The sequence below is a fragment of the Pyxicephalus adspersus genome, chromosome 9 (genome assembly GCF_032062135.1).
Source record: "Pyxicephalus adspersus chromosome 9, UCB_Pads_2.0, whole genome shotgun sequence".
In the NCBI taxonomy this organism is placed as follows: domain Eukaryota; kingdom Metazoa; phylum Chordata; class Amphibia; order Anura; family Pyxicephalidae; genus Pyxicephalus; species Pyxicephalus adspersus.
The window spans coordinates 61,037,534-61,052,568 of record NC_092866.1 but is presented as its reverse complement, the minus strand read 5'-3'; the positions used below and the strand labels follow the sequence as shown (position 1 = coordinate 61,052,568).

At 38.7% G+C, this 15,035-nt stretch overlaps 1 protein-coding gene and 1 long non-coding RNA gene across 4 annotated transcripts in view; both read left to right on the top strand.

Moving 5' to 3' along the window:
- The window catches only part of LOC140337765 (natural cytotoxicity triggering receptor 3 ligand 1-like), an 18,168-nt gene extending 13,720 nt beyond the window's left edge, over positions 1-4,448 (top strand). Inside the window, exons 2-3 of the mRNA XM_072421566.1 lie at positions 2,413-2,772; positions 4,144-4,448. Of these exons, the coding sequence (XP_072277667.1) occupies positions 2,413-2,772; positions 4,144-4,448 (665 nt within the window). The remainder of the gene's footprint in view (positions 1-2,412; positions 2,773-4,143) is intronic.
- A 121-nt stretch (positions 4,449-4,569) lies between these two features.
- LOC140338162 (uncharacterized) lies at positions 4,570-14,623 on the top strand. 3 transcript variants are annotated; one of them, XR_011922200.1, is made up of 5 exons: positions 5,038-5,176; positions 5,777-6,190; positions 7,828-8,163; positions 9,341-9,634; positions 10,672-14,623. It is a non-coding gene; the product is annotated as an uncharacterized lncRNA (long non-coding RNA). The 3 variants fall into 3 exon arrangements; XR_011922199.1 differs by lacking the exon at positions 5,038-5,176 and adding an exon at positions 4,570-4,725 and having other exon boundaries at positions 9,341-14,623; XR_011922198.1 differs by having other exon boundaries at positions 9,341-14,623.
- The last annotated feature ends 412 nt before the right edge of the window (positions 14,624-15,035 follow it).

Here is a 15,035-nt window from a genome sequence, read left to right as displayed (position 1 = left end):
CCTGAAAACACTACTATAAACATTGTGATTGCTGAGACATTCCTGTCTGGAGTGGCAGGGGGTGACACAAACAATAACAAAAAGAAGCAGAATCATAACTGTGGTTGTCAAGGGAAACGGTGCATGCTTCAAGCACGTGGTGGCATCCTGTTGCTATGGACAACGGCACGTATACATTAAACACTGCAGGGAGCCCAGTGACTCTGACTAATAACTTGGACTTTACACAACAATCTGAACCAAGGCAAATCAACTCTACCTAAGAATTATTTCAGATTTTCCACTTTTGCTCTAGTTCTGCTATTGTTCTGTTATTATCCTTTGATTAGTTTTTATTTTTCTGCATTTGTTTATGCACTCTGTTTATGTATGTTTTTACATACAAAAACAGAGTGCATAAACGTTGTCCATAGCAACAGGATGCACGTGGTGGCATCCTGCTGCTATGGACAACGACACGGATGCATTGAGCACTGCAGGGAGCCCAGTGACTCTGACTAATAACTTGGACTTTACACAACAACATGCTTCAAGCACGTGGTGGCAGTCTACCTGTGATGGTGTGTGTGGCAAGGGGTAACAGTGGTAACCTTGCCCTGTGACGGCCCTTCTCGGCCTGGTGGTTCGTGGATTGTTACTGAGGGTGCGGAAATGTCTATGCACAGAGGTGCGGGCTGAGAGGGCGTTCATCACAATGGCTCCTTCTTCACACGCCCGAGATTAGAAGCAGCCTAGAGTCTCCCGGGATGTGTGACGTAGGTATCCCGGGAGGCTTGACAGAAAAAAAAAGTGTGTTTTCACTTAAATAAATAAAATACAATTTACCTTTACAATGGAAATGTTGAGTGTAGGAAATTATTTTTGTTTTATTATTAAATAGATTAAATTTGCAAATAACGTCCAAATGTTTCTGTGGACCCACAAACTTTCTCAGGGACCACCAGTGGTCCGTGGACCATTGGTTGGTGACCACTGATCTAGGAGGTGGGGGAAGTATCTCACAATTGGAGGGGAAAATCCATATCCATCCATATCTGTATATATAATATTTTGTACAGGGCTCATTCAAAAACAAACAATTGTGCTTTAAAAATATATTCTATGCTGATTCGTGAAAATTAATGTTTCAAACTGAATTCTGTGTGACATAGCAAAACCCTAGTGCAGGGACTTCACTGGTTACACACTGGAACAGCCTTTGTCTACCTTTATAGCATACAGAAGGAAACAGATGTAGCCTTCCCCTATTTTAATTAAAAAAAATGTATATATGTATATTATAATGCTAAAACCAAAGAGTAAATGCCTATAGGACGTGCAAATTTTTTATTTATTGCTATTTGGTTTGGGGTTACATTGAGTCCTTCATGTAAAATTTAGAGAAGTGGCTGAGAAATGGAAAAATACAGCCAACAAAGATGAAAGTAAAAACTGAACTGATGTTTCCATCGTGTATAATAATGTGCATTGTACAATATGCATTGCAATGAATTGACCTTTTGTTTGCCAGAAGTAATTTTTTTAATACTTTTACACATATTCTAAACTCTGCACATCTGGACACAATCATGACCATTTGCACAATATGAGCTCTTCTGTTTATCAAATGTTTATCAATACAATTTCTAAATATTGGGTACTAGACTTTCCTCGAAACATTTACGTTTTTTGCCAACCCCAAATGTACGGAATCATAAAAAAGGAAGGACAAAAAAGCTGGGGTTTTGTTTCTGCCAATTTCAATGTGTATTTTGTATTCAAGAGTTGTATGGAATCTGATTTACATTCATATATTTCAGTAAAATAAAGGGTTACATAGATTAATCACACAAATTTCAGATAACATGGCTAGTGGTTTCCTTACATCTGTACAAAGAAATCCCTGGTAGAAGTAAATAAATAAAGCTGGTATAATGTTTGTTTCCCGACACGTTTTACCAACATGCTTCTTCAGGGTAAATATTGCGAGCGTTACGGTTTTATGAGTGGAAGAATTATCATATGAAGAGGGATTTTACTTAGTAGAATATATTAATATAATATCCAAGTTGTCCGAGATTTTGGAGGAGAATGTGCACATTGTGTCCTTCCTTTGTTTTTAATTTTCAAAATTTCCTTTTTAAGGGTCTGGGTTGGGTATGTGCCATGTGTGCCCAATAGGACATTGCCAGGCTGTCAGTACCACGTTTTTTTTAAGTCCCCTGCTCCTCCCCTGTTATTCATTGCTTTTCCAAGCCGTTATGTAAAAGCTCTTCTTGTAAACCGAGTTTTGTGGCTGAATATTGGTGTTTGTTGCTGAACTAAACCAAACACTGACTGACTTCTTGATCGACCCAAATTCAAACAGGAGCTCTACTGCTCAAAAATTCCCAATGCCGTTTTCATAACATGTTTGTCTGCTTTATATTTCAGCATTACAAATCAATGACAATGGGTTACAAGTTGAAGCTCTCCTAGGACAAGATGTGACAATCCCTTGTGTTCTATCAGAGAAGAACGATCCACGAAAAGTTATAAATTTGGATTTGTCTACCGATTCTGTGCGCTGGGATTTGACAATGTTGAATGGAAGTGAACATAAAGTTCACCTGTTTACAAATGGCGTCTCTACGCATTATAGACCAAATTCTAATGTTTATGAGAAGGAATTTAAAAGAGGCATCGCCAGTCTCACCCTACACAATGTTCGGAAAAGTGATGAAGGGGAGTACAGATGTGTTGTGTATGTTTCCGGTAACAAGCTCCAAGCTGTCCGCACTTTGGAGGTGTCAGGTGAGTGGGGATAGTGAATACAATGTGATTGTGATTATAGACACAGAAGTTTTACAGGGGCTGGAGAAAGCAACCATATCGGCCATCCGGGTACAAGCTGACATATCTGGAGGTGTTAACTGCCCCAATGACCAAAGTTTTTAAGACAACAAACATTTCTTGTATTGCCCCCTGGAAAATTCAGTATTAACCTTTTTCTTGTGCAGAGTGGCCTACATTTTGGTTTTCAGTAAGTGACAGGGTTGCAATGAAAGTGCAGTAACTGCATTTTTAGCTTCCCATTTTTACACAGGTCTTCTGAGCAAATACTGCGCAATGTTGGGCAGGGCCACATACTGAAAGCTAGTGGTGTTCTTATATAGGGGGAGCTCAATCTGCACTGAGTTTCACCAATGTTGGGTGCCCTGGTGTAGCCACCCACAACATGCGGAGTGGCAGCAATTATACTGTGATCCAGCACCCAGCTTTGACTGAGAAGCATGGACAAAGCATTATCCACCTGAAAATAATGGCCAATGGCTGTGCTAGCATATGAACATCAGTAAACATCAGTAAACACAGGAACATCAGTGCTTCAGGGTTGCTAATATAGTCTAAGCCTGCCACGATCAGAAATAATAGGGATGGGGTAAATTTCAGACTACACCTGACACTGACTACTGTCTGGAAATTTACCATAAGTACCACTGACCCCCCCATGCAAAGAAGGGAAGATCTTGGTGGCCTGCCACATGATTGTTTGGGGTTACCATTGATGCCCATTATTGTTTTTTATTTTACTAGTCATAAACCGTATCAACACCCATTCTATTGGCCACATGTCCAGATATTTAGCTGATAATATTATTGATCCATTCAAGGTGTTTCTTCTAACCAATTATGTTGTAAACTAGGAAGGCAATAGCACTATGTGCACTCAGATGGAGTGATGTGTATTTGGTATCTCAGAATAAAGTTGCAATAGTCCTTATACCCTGGCCAAGTCTGCTCCCACCCCCAATGTTTGTGACTTTTAATTCATGACTACAGGTAGTCCCAGAGTTAAGGACATCCGACATTCGGACGACTCCTAGATATGAACAGGGCTCCCATGCTCGATCGTGTGCAGGACAAAGGTTGGATGGCGGGAGGGGGGCGGTTTGCATGACTTGCAGAAGAAATCTTTTGCTAAACACAGCTGAGGTTGTGGGTGATCTTAGGGGGTATTTTATACAGTAACTGACACCATGCTGCCTAATAATATGTTGAGACAAACTTCTGTCCCAATTGCATCCCAACCCTCCATGTCAACTTATTCTGCTATACTACATATACTACTTATGATTTATTTGTGGAAGGAGTTTGGCTAATTTTTATATTCTATTTTTACAGCAAAGCCAGTTGTCACCTTGTCGTCTAAGGAAGTCACAATTACACTTGGCAATGAGCAATCCGTTATATGTTACGTAGATAAGTTCTATCCAGAATCTGTAAAAATTCGGTGGGAGAAGCACAGTGCATTCGCTGTGTCGGCTTTGGATAAGCAGACTTGTACCAGTGTGCCAACACCGGACGGTGACGGGACGTTCAATGTGACCAGCTTGATGTCCGTGAAGCCGTCCAGCTTACGTGATGATGGAGATCAATACTCCTGCATTGTCAGTCACCAGAACAGGAAGGGAGTTGAATATTTTTAGATCCCTAAATATCATTTCAAACCTAATATGTACAATTTTCATTTTTCATTCCTCTGAACATTTTGTGTAAATTAAGTGGAGTAAGGCAGGGACCTCTGAAAGTAGTTAACGAGTTCTCTTTTGTTCAAGAAATAATTTCTCAGCCCAATGTTAATGAATGGTCTGTTTTATGTCATTACAGAGCCACCTACAAGCAGTGTTCTTCTTTCAGTGTTAATACCCATCCTTATTTTGGTTGTAGCTTTTGTGATATTGGTCTGTTTTATTTTCAAAAAACGTAAGTACAATTCATTTTTTGTAAATGTAAACTGGAACAGTTTGGGGTCATTTCTTTTTTTTTTCTTTGTTAGTATTGTAAACTGATTTTTTTCTTCAGGCTGGTTTTAATACCTTTGCATCATAGAAATATGCTGTAATTCACACATTGGTGCCTTTCTAATAGCCAAACACTGAGGCAATCACAACCCCCCCCCTTCAAACCTAATATGTACAATTTTCATTCCTCCGAACATTTTGTGTAAATAAGGGGAGTAAGGCAGGGACCTCTGAAAGTAATTAATGAGTTTTCTTTTGTTCAAGAAAAAAATTTCTCAGCCCAATGTTAATTATTGGTCTGTTTTATGTCATTACAGAGCCACCTACAAGCAGTGTTCTTCTGTCAGTGTTAATACCCATCCTTATTTTGGTTGTAGCTTTTGTGATATCGGCCTGTTTTATTTTCAAAAAACGTAAGTACAATTGATTTTTTGTAAATGTAAGAGTTTGGGGTCATTCTTTTTTTTCTTTCCTAGTATTTTAAACTGATTTTTTTTCCAAAGGCTGGTTTCACACATTGGTGCCTTTTGAATAGCTAAACAAAGAGGCAATCACAACCCCCCCCCCCCCCCCCATTGCTGTGCACCATATTTATAGTAATGCACTTCCATGCAACGCCAGGCAAACAGCTAAATGTGCTGCAAAATGCATCCATAGGAGCTGTTTCACCTTCCACAGGTGTATGTATTTTATGAATCTTTAGATTTATAGAGCTGGGCCACACAGCCTTTCCAGCTTTAGACCTGAATTGTAGAAAACCTAGCCTGCTGTTTAACGGAAAGAATAAACGTCCCTTCTGTTTTCTGTGTTATTTTTAGTTAAACCTGTAGCCAACCTGATCAACATTGCATCTAGTATGTTATATAGTGAACATTATGTGCAGACCTTTGGTGAGTTGTGGGGCCACAAATGAGGTGGCCAATTCTTCAAAGGTTGACAAAAACATGTCTAGACACTTTTAGCAATTGCTTTTTAGAGTCATTGTACTAAATCCTGGATTTCTTTTCATGCAGGGCCACCAAAGATTTCAGAAATTCTGGGAATCGATGATTTGGTTCATCGAAAGAAGTCAGTTCTGAGCTGGATGGTTTCAAATTTCAGACCTGAAAACATTGAGATAAATGCTTACCTGAAAAGAGGTGATAAAAAGGAAAGGATTCATTCTTGGAAATACCCATTACCAGTACATTCTCAAAAGTATGATACTGTGGACCACGCTGAGAATGGAGAAGGATTCCGGCTTCTTGAACAGCAAGTGATCCAATCAATCAAACCAAAGAGTTCAAACTTTTCATTTAATTGTCTGTGTAGTACAAGTATATATCCTGACAAAAGATATGATCAAGATACTGAATTCATCATAGAAGTAAAACACGCTGCTCTGAAATCTCCCCACATCAAACGACAGAGACTAAACATCCAAGGGGGTAAGTAGGAAAAATAAACAATTGTATGAAAAATGTTGACTACAATGGCTGGGTTACAATTTCTGAAACCCCATGAATGTTGAAAGGCAATGTCTATTTATTGTATTTTTGTGTATGCTTTGTGAGAGTTAAATTCTTTATTCCATGAGGCCTGATTGTAAATGCCAAGATTTTATTCTAACATCTTTTATTAGAAAATGCGTGCATCAATTTGTACTCATAGTTCATACATTTTCTAATGTAACTCGGTTTGGAAAACTCTTGACAACATGAATTCCTGACAACATTTGGGTAATTCTTGGGATTTTTAAACATCCCCCATGGAATAAAGTGTTTAACTCCACAGTGGCCCTGAATTAATAAAGGTCTCCAAGGCTGGAGAATACATTTTTATCAGTAAAGCTGGGTGATCCAGCAAACATGGAATAGATTTCTTAAGTCATTAGCTATTTGTTAGCAAATGTTTTAAAACCTGGACCAGATCCATTCCAGGTTTGCTGGATCACCCAACTTCAACAAAGTTGTATCCTCCTCAGCCTTGGGGAGCTTTACAAAATCATGACCAATGTGTGAGAGCATTTCTAGCTGATTTAAGCACAACCAGGTACAGTATATTGACTTTTAATTGGGTTAACCATTGTGCACCGCTCCATATCGTTAGGATTTCAACACATAAGAGAAGAACTTTCTTGTCAGATTTACATTCATTCTTTAATACAGCAGTCGTCAACCCTTTTGGTCCCACAGACCACTAAAATTACTGGCTCCTGATCGTGCATGCGTGGGGAGCCAGTTGTCAATCAAATGGAGGAACATCCCCCATAGTGACGTCATAACACTATAACCCCCGGCCACTCTGATCTGAGCCTGTGATGGGAGAGTGCACGGGTTGTGTGCAGGGACACAGCCCGCCCACTTCCTGAGCCTGGAAACTGCTCGGGATACATGGCCACGGCTCTGGCCAGTGCGTCCTCAGTGGGGTCCTTCTCCTGACCCCACTCGGGGGTGCAGCGACCAGAGCCGCAGACCCCCAAAATCTTCTTGGGGACCACCAGTGGTCCTACTAACACATCTTTTCCCTTTGTTACAGCAAATATTTGTTAGTGTTCCCCATGGCTTGTGTTTGTTTCCACCATCCATACACCACTGTCACCCACCAGTTAATAGAAATGTTACCTGGTATAGCAATAGACAAAGCTATATTGATACACAGCGATTGCTCCTATGAAGCGTTTCCTCTATATTCATGCACAAGATTTAGTATATTTTGAGATTGCCCTGTTTTTTTATTTGATTCTAATGTATTTACCATATTTTTTGCTGTATAAGACGCACCCACTTTCCCCCTCCAGTTTTGGGGAAGAAAAAGTGCATCTTATACGGCAAAAAATACGGTAAAATGTCAACAGTGTATGGCCACCTTAGAAATTAAATATGGGGGGGGGGAGAGCACTGTAGAGACTATCTTCTTAGAAATTGATATTTGCGCAAATAAAGCTGGTAAAGAAACTTGTTAGATTTATTGCTTCCTTATTTTAAAATCTGTTTCCTTATTCATAAGGCTGAAATTCTGGATTGTTTATATGACTGTTTATTCTGCATTGTGTCTTCTAAGTTTATTCTCTCTATGTTTATAGATTTTTTCTCATCTCACATTATACCACCGAAATGTCTATAACATGGTGAAGAGGTGACTCTGACTTGTGAAATCCTAAAATGTGACCCGGGACCTTTAAAAATAACTTGGCTGAGAGGGGAACAATGTATATATAAAGATGGGAAGATAATAGACACAAGGTATTCATACACAGAAGCTTCAGATGAAGAACATGAGGGTAATCTGCTCAAGTCATTCAGCTCTTTGACGTTCATTGGACAGTTCAATAAGGATCATGGTGTGAAGTACACCTGTAAAGTCCTCTATCCTGCAATAGACAAATGTTTGACAGCTCACCTGGAGACATTTGTTGCAGGTAAGGGATTGGATGAAATTATAGCTATCTAGGTTTTTAGTATGCCTTCTAAATGGCTTTCATACTTCTTTGCAACAGATTGGTAACAGGAGACACAAAACCTCACAAATATTGAGAATTAATGAGTGTAGTTCTGATCAGAACCAACTGTATTTTTTTTTTTTTTTTAAACATTCTTTATTTTCAAGTTTTCAACCATATAGCATAAAACATAAACGTGTAAGAGAACAAACAGTACGGTACATAGACAATCCCAGATATATATATATATAATCACTAATCATCCAAGCCAGTTTGTCACTGTGATATTTCTCTGGCTGTGGAAATACCAGTGAAGATTTCTTACAAGAACCAACTGTATTTTAGATTTATGCCTTTTTTGTCCTGGTTTTTAAGGAAATGACTTTGGGTGTCACATGGGTGCTATTTTAACAACATATTTCTCACTTGGAGCATGTGGATTTTCTCCAAGTGCTCCAGATTTTCCAACCAGGGCATATTTTACCAGAAGGTGCTCCATGGCCAAAGAAAAGCAAGCAAGTCTTTATTTGTATTTTTAACTCCAATTAGGCAGACTTTTGAATCTTGTGGTTAAAACCAACAGAGACCAAGAGGAATAAAAGGAGGTAGTGACTAAGAAGAGTCACACAAGTCATGTTAAGTCATTTCCTCTTTATCTGCAAACACAGTATCGATTATAGTCAAAGTTTGTACATAAAGCTAAAATCGTCCAGGCTTGGCACAATTAGGTTTTCTGATTAAATAAAGTCCTAAGCAATGCAATAAGTATATATCTTCTTAGGCAGACCCACAAACTTCATAATTGGTGGTACATCTAAACCAATGAGTTGCAACCTAGATGGTCAGCTTTTGACCTTCTTTATGTATTATCAGCCTTATTTTTACGTATGGAAAGTCAGAGCTGAAAGATGTGATTGTTTAGACTTTAAGAAGAAATGTATCTGTGGTATGGTCAGTGACATTAATAGTTAGCGTCCATGGATTATTTGAATATATTTAGTTCAGTTTTCAGAACAGATGTATCATACTCATTTCACTGCTGTGGCTGAGATAATACCGTATAATTATTAGGAGAAGCGGAGCAAAATCCGCACAGTGTACTGTATTATACTAACCTCCCCCTCCAAATATTCTCACTCCTGCTTTATGTTTGCAGCTAAACCTGTTTTAGAACAGATCACATGCAAGCACGTTGGCCAGCAAATGGAGCTTTCCTGCAGAATCCACTCTTTCTACCCACAGACTATAAACATTGAATGGTATAAGGAGGATGAAACCTTACCCACACCCGTCTCTGTACTAATCACTGGTGAAGATGGTCTGTACAGCACGACTTCCATTCTGACTTACACCCCAGAGATGGAAGACATTGGGAAAATATTTAAGTGTATAGTTGACCACCAGAGTCTCCTAAAGCTGGAAACCCGTGAATGGAAATTGGAAAAGCAGGGTAAGTAGAGCAAGACGGGACTGGGAAAGGGTGGTAGAAGGAAGGGCCAATGCTTTGGTACCTTATCACCTGCATGGAGATAAAATTGCCTGGCCTAAAAATCACCTCCCCTTCTCTTTGTTGGTGCCTTTACAAAATCTGGACATCAGGGTATCGAGGAGCATTTATTGTTCTACCTTCACTGTCAATGTGTAGTTCTCCAGCCTCAATGACCAACTCCCAAATTTACAAGGTTGAGGGGTTCAGATCGGAGGTCGGTATAAGGTCCATTTGTTAGATCTAAGGCTGGCTAAGTTAGTACACTGAGCTGCTCGTGCGCAGAAAAACCATTGCCTGACACTGAATTTTACATTATATATAAAAAATATAAAAAAGTTATACTAGGCTCTTTGCTTGTGGGATGACCAGATATGAGCATCTTGTGACACCATCTGCATACAGTTCTATTTCTGTGCTCTGGAACTCCCTATGGGGTGCCTATGTTTATTTGGAGAAACCCAAGAAAGGAATCCAATTTAAGTGGAATACTGACTGAGTACCAGATACCAAATGAACCACCTACTGTTCCTCTTTTTACTCTTATTTGACTAACCAGAAGCATGATACCAGTTAAACTCTTTTTACCCTTACCTAGTATCACCAATTATTGATTTTTCTCACAATACAAAAAGACTGTTAAAGTCTTTACTGTACACCCCCTGAAGAAGCCCCAAGTGGCGAAATGCATCGGGACGTTTTATGACTACTCCGGTCAAACAACCCATCGGGTTAGATTTTCTTTGTCTAGTCCAATTATCCCAGTCTTGTGATAATACAGCTAGACTGGGGATATTATGTGAGAAAATATGTACGTAACATAATTATGTATGAATCCAAATTGTATCAATACTTATGATATTTACTTCTTCAACAAAACTCTCTGAACTTTAAACCTCTTTCTTTTGTTTTCTCTTATTTTATCCCAACAGTGCAGTTAAGTGCAGTAAAATGCAATTACTAATACAATACCTAACACTTTTTCTTTTTTTCTTTTTCAGGAACAAAAAGTATAATACAGAATTCCTTAATAAATTGTTCATGATACAGTGGTCAATGATTGGTTACATTACAACGGTATGGTAAAAATACTGTTAGATACTGGTAGATATTCTGTAACATGCCATAATACGTCACAATCTGTAGAATTGATGAAAAAATCACATATATGATGAAGCTTTTAAGTATTAATATAAGTGAAGGATATCTCAAGAAAGCTTCAGACTAAGTCCAAAAAATGTTTACTAGATGGATTTGCACATAACATCCGACACATTTTGTCATCTCCTCTTGTCATCTTCTCTTTATTGGAGCCTGGCTGTTTTGTCCAATTCCATCTGATTTTTACTCTGGCGCATTTTGGGCCTCCCCCAAGATTCCTCTTGCGTGCTTCTTTCTGAGCCCCCCTGGTATGGGTAAGGTGTTGGCTTTATTAGAATGAAGTCTAACCAGAGCAGAAATTTGTACTTTAAGATCCCTCTTGACCTTCGATTCTCTGAATAATAATACAAATTTGAATACAGCACCCCAGTCACAATCACAGCATTTTTGGAGTATAATTAAAGTTTATAAATGGGCAAAACTTTTAGGAAAGCAAGGAGTTTTTTTTTGGGTACCATAGGTGCCCTTTACTTCTTGCCCCATATACGCAACAAGAAGTTAGAGAAAATCCCCCAAAGTGTGAATTCCTGTGTCCCCAGGTAAAGTTGTCCTCGTTTCTCCTCATCCCTTGTTTTAGTAAAGTTAGGAATTTCCCCTAACTTTATATAACAATGATAACCAGTAGAGTGTGAATCTCAACAACACAGAAATCTATAAAAACTTGACAGGAGGTCTATCCCTTACTACTTTTCCCTAAAAAAAAGTTTTGCCTGGTGATACACTTTAATGCAGCATTTTATAAACCTTCTTGTCACATTACTTATTACCTGTTGATCCGGTAAGTAGATCTCTGTTCTTCCACTTTCTGTAACAGACAAACCCTTATAAAATGCCAATGACAGGGGCTGACGAAACACCGGCAGGGGTGCTTACTAAGATCAACTTTCTATGCACCATGGTTTAAAGCTGTATTCCAAAAAGAATACATCCCTTGCTCCTTTGCTTGTCTCTTTAATTTCACCTAAATCTTTATTCCCATCTAAGACTGCCCTGTGCACGAGGTGACAACACATTAATGCAGTTTTAATTATTATTAATAATAAACAGGATTTATTTAGCGCCAACATATTACCCAGCGCTGTACAGTTTCACCGCAAAGCAAACGTTGTCATCATTTTAGGAAAGTGGAAAAAATACAGAATTACTTGCTGGATAAAGGGGTAATAAAATGACCTTATTGTGTTGTATGTTGCTGTATTTGGCCGCTGTTACAGTCAGTCTAACATGCTTTAGAATTTGCAATTTGGAAGAACACAGCTGGTTGGTGAGAGTCTATAATATGAATGTCATGATCCCAGCCAAAATAACCTAAGACACATATTAATGTTGCAGTATTTTTAAATGTATTTTATGATTTTTTATTTTAATAATCACTAACAAGTATTTTTATAGATTTTTATAACTAACAGTGCTGACTATAGGAGTAAGTGTAACTTGTTAAGGATTTTTACAGATTGGGCTTGGTTTAATAAAGCTCTCCAAGACTAGAGACGTATGACTGTCATGGGAGAACCTGGGTGATATAGCAAACCTGAATGGTTTTTTGAAAAGGTATTTTGGTGGCAAACGTTTTCAGTCCTGCAACAGATCCATTCTGGGTTAGCTGCATTACACAGGTTCACCCATGATAGTCTATCTTCTCCAGTCCTGGAGAGCTTTTTTATTATGTTTACTGTTTTGTACTACTGTCTGTGACCATTGTCCATGAAATTAGAAATTATAGGAAATTTCAAAATGTTTGAGCTGCCACCAGAGCTTGAGTGGAAACCTGCAATTTGTTTACATTTGCTCTTCCATTTGCCAGCTTTGTCAAAGGGAGCTGTTTCTCTCTAGGACCGGAAGTACAGGGAAATCTCTCTAATAGTGAAGGCTGACCATACACAGGTGCATTTTTCATTAAACAGTCCGTTCAATAATTCAATTGAACTAAAAGTTTTGACCAACAGTAATTAAAATGCTGGATGGTGCCCCCACCTAAAAGGGTCTGAATAGAACACTCAATATAATATAATAATGATATTGCATCAATACTGAATTAATTAATATACTGCCATGCTTCAATTAATATGTGGTAGTAGAATTGACTGATTTTCATTCATAGTCAGCATTTATATCGATCAAGTTGAATGAAATGAACATTGATCAGACTAGTAGATTTGTGCATAGCTGACATTTCAGGGGTCCTGAGCTCTTCCTTCTCTATGTTTTACAATGGCCACCTATTAATGTGAGGACACAGCAAACTTTGCATAATACACTTATTTTTACCATATTAGTGTTGGCAGTGTTGGGTGATTGCAGAATGGACTGCTGAATGAAGTCCACCTGTGAATCCAAGGTCCCATATTGCAACTTTTTATCTGTCCGCATACATTTTTGTTTTGTTTAAAAAATGTTTCTTTTTCTAGAATATGTTACATGTATAATTTTTGTTGTGTATAATTATTGTATCTTTCATTTTGATTTGTGTATTTGTTATTTCTTCTGAACGTTTTTTTATTCCATATGCAATTCTAGCAGCTAAACATAAATCAGGAGTGTGTTGTAGAACATCTCATGATGCACGGTTGACATGGTGCTGCAGGTTTTTATGTGAATTAGATGGGAAAAACACATGCTGAATGTCGGCCAGGCTCAATTAGTGTTGTAATGTTGAAGACACTTTGTAGCTTGTTCAAGTCACTTCTTCACCTCTAATGGGTTTCAAGAAAAGACTTCAGTATTTATAACCACGGAGAATAAACAGACACGTTAATCTAATCACCATGAAATGTGATAAGGCAGACAACAAGGGTGTAGTAGTAAAAAAAATAAGGGGGGCACAGTAATACGGATTCCTGACCACGCATGCACGCGGAGCCATGTGTCACTCAAAGGGGTGACGTCATGATGCCACAACCTTCCCACTCTCCTATCGCAGGTCTGAGCCTGTCCAGAGAAACAACCAGCCCACCGCCCTGAGCCTGGGATTTCATGCGGGAGACATGGCTGCGGCTTTGGCTGGTGTGCTAAATCAATGGGGGGTCCCAGCGGGATCCTTCTCCTTATCCTGTGGAGGGGCGGACCAGACAGAGCCACGGACCACTAACATTTTTTGGCGACCATTGATATAGTACACCCGAGGGGTGCAAAGTAAGAGTGGGCACGCCTGCCCATTCCCAAAAAAAGTGAGGGCACGGCGTTCCAAAACATGCCTGCCCCACTACACCCCTGCTGTCCAAGTAGAGGATTGTAGGTAAAAATCCCATTGTGGGATGCATAATCTCACCCTTGGTGTCAGGAAGTCTGCATAGATGTTAGTCCTTCAGTTTACATGACGAAGCGCAAATTGCAGGGAAAAGTATAATAAAATGATATGTAGCAGATGGTGGAGCCGGTCCCAGTCTGTGTTCATTGGCGATTTTTCCACCTTGACGTAAATGTTTTTTTGCTATACTTTGTCTCTGGTGTCCAAAATGTGCACTTTAACGTCAGTTCTGGGTATTGACCTGTAGAATGTGTAGAAATTAAAAACTGGGGTCATTTGGCAGCACTTATGTGATCTGAAGAAGTGGCTTAGACAAGTTGTGGAACATCTTCAACATTACGAGAACAAGTCAAATTGAATCTAACCAGCTGCTGCTAGATACGCCATGACTGCATGAATGAAAACCGTTACGTTACAGCTGGACTTGGAAGCTGAGTGCATTTCTGGCAAATTGATTTGTATTCTTTGTATTTTGCATTGAGATAACTTTTGTTTACATTTTTTTTCTTGTTAAGTTTTTGCTACAAAATAAAAAAAAAAGCAAATTTGTTTACTCTCTGACTATTTATTATGGCCAACACAGAACAGCAGTCTACTAGAGCGCATTTTCTGTATCTGTTTTCAATGAACTTGTTCAAACGAACTTATTATTACAAACATGAATTATTGTTTGGGTTTTGATATTTCTTTGTACTTTTTTTCTATAATCTTTTTAAATCCTAAGAAATGTAAAACAATTTTTTAACAACAAAGACAAAAAAAGGTATATTACAACAAAGGTGAACATTAACATAAGAAAACACATTTCCAGTTTTACATAATGGAAAACAATATCAGAACAAGAAGTACAATTAACAAGGCATGGGGGGATATTGGACACAGCTTGGGAAGCACATTGTGTTACAAACATAGGGTCCATGTTCCAAAAATAGGGTCCAAAGGTATGAAATGCTATCC